The 5000-nt window shown below is 41.5% G+C and overlaps 1 protein-coding gene across 2 annotated transcripts in view; it reads right to left on the minus strand.

Moving 5' to 3' along the window:
- Nucleotides 1–5000, minus strand: part of LOC135092507 (E3 ubiquitin-protein ligase Rnf220-like) — a 60082-nt gene that overhangs the window by 43715 nt on the left and 11367 nt on the right. For both annotated transcript variants that reach the window (XM_063991077.1, XM_063991076.1), the window contains exons 2-3: nucleotides 1705–1806; nucleotides 926–1448 (exon numbers count right to left, since the gene is read on the minus strand). In XM_063991077.1, the coding sequence (XP_063847147.1) occupies nucleotides 926–1448; nucleotides 1705–1806 (625 nt within the window). The remainder of the gene's footprint in view (nucleotides 1–925; nucleotides 1449–1704; nucleotides 1807–5000) is intronic.

Genomic DNA, 5000 nt, shown 5'->3' on the forward strand with positions numbered 1-5000 from the left:
CTTTCTTTATTTATTTCTTGTCTTTTAATTTATTTTTTGTTGTTTTGTTCTCTTTTCCCCTTTTTTCCTTGTTCTTGTTCCTCTCCAAAAATTCCTCCCTCTTTTTCCTCCTTTTTCCTTCAATTATCTTACTTTCTCTCTCTTCCCTCTTTTATTCCCCTCCTTCTCCTCTCCTCACTTCCTTCATTCACCCCTTCCCTATTTCCTCCCCTATTTTCCCCTCCCAAAACTCCCTACCTCCTTTTCTCCTCCTTTTTCCCTCAATTATCTTATTTTCTCCCTCTTCCCTGCTTTATTCCCCTCTCTCTCTCTTCCTTTCTTTCGTGGTTGGTCACTTGCATTTGAAAAGAGTCATTTTTTCTTTAATCTAATTCAAATTTTTCCTCCTTTTTGCATAGATGGACAGACCTTTTGTGTGGAGGAAAGAGGGAGAGGAGAGAGGAGGGAGAGGGAGAGGAGGGAGAGGGAGGGAGAGGGAGGGAGAGTAAGGGTCAGTCAAGAGGATATATTTTTTAATAGAAAGTGTGGGGAGTGTGCCTCTTCTTCTTCTTCTTCTTCTTCTTCTTCTTCTTCTTCTTCTTCTTCTTCTTCTTCTTCTTCTTCTTTGCCTCTTTCTTTTTCGTTATAAGGTAATAATGATTAATATTTGCGTGCGAAAGTTGATTAAAGAAGGAATGATGATGATGATGATGATGATAATAATAATAATAAGAAGAACAAGAACAAGAATAAGAACAAGAACAAGAAAAAGAATTCCATCACACACACACACACACACACACAAACAAACACACACCAAATAAATAAATAAATAAAAAAATAACAATATAGAAATCAAACACCTCTTTCCCCCTTTCACCCCTTTCACCCCTTTCAACCCTTTCACCCCTTTCACCCCTTTCACCCCTTCACCCAGAACACGTACCTTTAGGCTCATCACTGCAGGAATTCGGTGTGTCAGTGTCGCGAGCATGTCCCGGAGACTCCCTTGAACCGTGTGAGCCCCGGGGTGAAGGCGAGTCTCTTCTTTCATCTAGCACCCCAATTCCTCCTCCCCCTCCACCTCCCCCACTTAGAAACGCCGTCCTGGGGTCTAGGGAGGCGAGGAGGGCTGGGGAGAACAAACTGGAGGAGGAGGAAGGAATGGAAGAGGAACACGAGGAGTCTTCCATCTTCGCTGTCTTTGCAGGTAGTGGAGAAAAAGCTGATCCACTCAGATTTGGCGTATGGGGTGGTGGAAGTTTGCCATGGGGGTCGTGGGCGCGTTGATGGGCGTCATGGTGCGTGTGGAGTGGGTGGAAGGCGGAGGGCGTGAAGGGCAGGCGTGGATCGAGGTGTGGGTGGAGAAATGGTGGAGCGGTGAAGGGGAGAAGGGGCAAGTGGGGGTACTCTGTTAGTGGTCTTAGTAAGGATGTGGTTGTGGTGCCTTCCTTCACGCTATCCGAAGCCTGGGGGAGGGGGAGAGTGGGTGTGGGTGAGGGTGAGGGGTGGGTATGGGTAGGAGGGGTGAGAGTGGGGAGAGGGTGGGGGGGTCGGGGAGAAAAAATATCATCAGTATAGTTTAATTTTTTAGTTAATTTTTTTTATTTTATCTCATTTTATAGCCATACAGTCTCTCTCTCTCTCTCTCTCTCTCTCTCTCTCTCTCTCTCTCTCTCTCTCTCTCTCTCTCTCTCTCTCTCTCTCTCTCTCTCTCTCTCTTACCTGTGTGTGGAGGGCGTGGTGGAGGCGCAGGGGGTCATGTAGGGACACCCCTTGAGTCAGCCCGAGGAGTCCAGCCCGAACGAACCCTCCGCCAGCCTCCATCTGTGGGAGAGGGAGAGAGTGAGGGGTGAGGGGAGAGGGGGCAGTGAGGCTGTGGGGAGCTGATGGGAGAATGGGAAGACTAAAGTTGGGGAAGAAGGGAGAGTGAGGGAAAATAGCGCAGGGAATGGGTGTTTGAGTGGACAGTGAGGGAGGGAGAAGGGGGAATGGGAGGGGAAAGTGAGAGTAAGAGGGAGAAGAGGGAATTGGAGGTGGTGAGGGGAGAGAGGGAGAGAGAAGTGAGGGTACGATAGGGTGATGGTTAGGCTGGGAGAGGGGAGTGTGAGGGAGAGTAAGACTGGGAGAGAAAGTGAGAGAGAAAAAGAGAGGAAGAAAAGAAGAAAAAAAGACAGACAAACAGACAGACAGACGGGAGGAAAGAAACACACACACACACACACACACACACACACACACACACACACAAACGAAAGAAAGAAAGAAAAGAAGAAAATGAAGTAAAACGTAAGAGAGAGAGAGAGATAGAGATAGAGAGAGAGAAAGAGAAACACACATGAAATTAATCTACATATTTTATCGCTCCTTACTCTTCCGTACGCACAAGGGAAGACTATCCTAGCGTGAAATATAGCTTGAAACACCTCTTTACTCCCCACAAGCACCCCAGTCACCCTGCCACAAGCACCACCATCCGTCACAGGCACCGTCACCCCCCGCTGTACCTGTCTGTGGTGACGGGGAAACTTAAAAAGCGCTTGTCATTTGTTTTAAGTGATGTTGAAACGTGTTCATTTTGTTTTTCTATAGTGTATTCATTAGTCCGTGTTTAAATTCTCTGTTTTTTTGGGTCTGTCTATCTATCAGCTGTTTCTGTCTGTCTCTCTTATTGTTCAGTCTATTTATTAAACTGTCTGTCTCAAATTGTCTCTGTTTTTGTCTATCTGTCTATCTGTCTGTCTGTCTGTCTGTCTGTCTGTCTGTCTGTCTGTTTGTCTCTCTGAAATGTATCTGTCTTTCTATCTATTTAAATTGATTGAGTCTGTCTGTGTTTGTCTGTGTTTAAAGTCTGTCTATCTGTCTATATCTCAGACTGCCTCTGCATGGCTGTCTGTTCTCATATCTCTGGCTGTCTACCTCAATAAAACACACACACACACACACACACACACACACACACACACACACACACACACAAACGCCAAAACACCCCAAAACACATCAAAACACCCCAAAACACGCCAAAAACACCCCAAAAACACCCCAAAACACACCCCAAAACACACCAACACACCCAAAACACACCAAAAACACACCAAAACACACCAAAAACACACCAAAACACACCAAAACACCTCAAAACACCCAAAAAAACACCAAAACACACCAAAACACACCAAAAACACACCAAAACACACCAAAACACACCAAAAACACACAAAAACACACCAAAACACACCAAAACACACCAAAAACACCCCAAAACACATCAAAACACACCAAAAACACACCAAAACACACCAGAAACACCCCAAAACACACTAAAAACACCCCAAAACACCCAAAAACACACCCAAAACACACCAAAAACACACCAAAACACCCAAAACACACCAAAACACACCAAAACGCACAAAACACACACAAAAACACACACACAAACACGGAAAACACGAACAAACACAAAGAAACACAAAAAAACACCAAAACATTTCAAAACACACGAAAAAAAAAAAACAGATTTAACAAACGTACTTTTCCCACGCCCCAGGTGGTAATGGGCGGATGTAATGGTGTATGGGGGCATTACCTGTCCTGCGCGCTAATTAGGTGCCGTAATGAGGGTAATGGATGTACCTGCGTGATCCACTTGTGTTCGTATGTCAGTTTTCGTGAATCCGTTGCTAATCTGGCGATACACGACTTTTGGTGGTGATGGTGGTGGTGGTGGTGGTGGTGGTGATGGTGGTGGTGTGAGTGATGGTAAATGTGTCTTTTGTGGTTTTTTTTAATGGGTGATGGAGTCTGGTTTATTTTCCCTATATGGGTGTGTTTTTAAATGTTTTTTTTGTGTGTTTTTTAAATGGTTATGTGTTATACTGTTATGTAAATGGTTTTAAATGGTTTTAGTGCGTTTTAATGGGTAAAATGGGGTTTCAAATTGGCTTTTTTTTATTCATCTGTGTTTTAAATGGTTCTTGTATATTTTAATGGGTGATGGGTATGGTTTGGGGTGTTTTATATATCGAGTGTGTGTTTTTAAATGGTACGTGTGTTTTTATTTTAAATGGGTAATAAGGTTTTTTAAATGGGTAATGCGGTTGTGTCTTTAGATTCAGTAATGGTGAACGGTTCTTTCGTGTCTTTTAATGGGTAATGGGTTTGTGTTCCCATTTCTTTATCTGCGTGTCTGTGTTTTTTAAATGGGTAATGCAGTTTGTGTTCCCATTTCTTTATCTGCGTGTATTAAATGGTTAGTCTGTGTTTTTTAAATGGGTAATGGGTTTGTGTTGTGTTGTCCTTACGTGTTTGTTTTAAATGGGTAATGGTGTTTGTGTTCGTGTTGATTTCTTTTCTTTATCTGGGTGTGTTAAATGGTTCCTTGTTTTTAATGGGTAATAATGGGTTTCTATCATATATTTTTTTCGTTTTTTTTTTCGTTTTTTTTATAGATTTTTTTTTTTTTTTTTGATGGGCGTAATTTCTCTCTTTGTTTTCCTCCTTTTCTTTTTTTTCCTTTCTTTTTTTCGTTCGTCTTTTGTTTCAGTGCGCAGTAAAACAGATGGTGATAGACAATTTTTACCTCTTCACGAGCTGGGGGTGTTTCTGATCGGTTCTCAAATAATAATAATAATAATAATAATAATAATAATAATAATAATAATAAACAGATGAAAGACGCCCATTACCCATTAAACAAGGAACCATTTAACACACCCAGATAAAGAAAAGAAAGCAACACAAACACAAACACCATTATTCATTAAAAACACACGAAAATTATTTAAAAAACACACAAATGAAGAAACACGGTGAACATTTTTTGCAAGCGATCCACTTCAGAAAAAAACCCAAATTAAATGTTACTTGAAATAGAAAAGAAAGGAGGAAAAAAAAAGTAAATAAAAATAACAGTGATTTAAAGTAACAGTTTATAAAAGTAAGGTTTTTTTTACTAGTTACTTATAAAAGACATTGAAGATTTAAGCTTGACTATTTCTTAAGTAACATAGCAATAA

The sequence above is a fragment of the Scylla paramamosain genome, chromosome 40 (genome assembly GCF_035594125.1).
Source record: "Scylla paramamosain isolate STU-SP2022 chromosome 40, ASM3559412v1, whole genome shotgun sequence".
Lineage (NCBI taxonomy): Eukaryota > Metazoa > Arthropoda > Malacostraca > Decapoda > Portunidae > Scylla > Scylla paramamosain.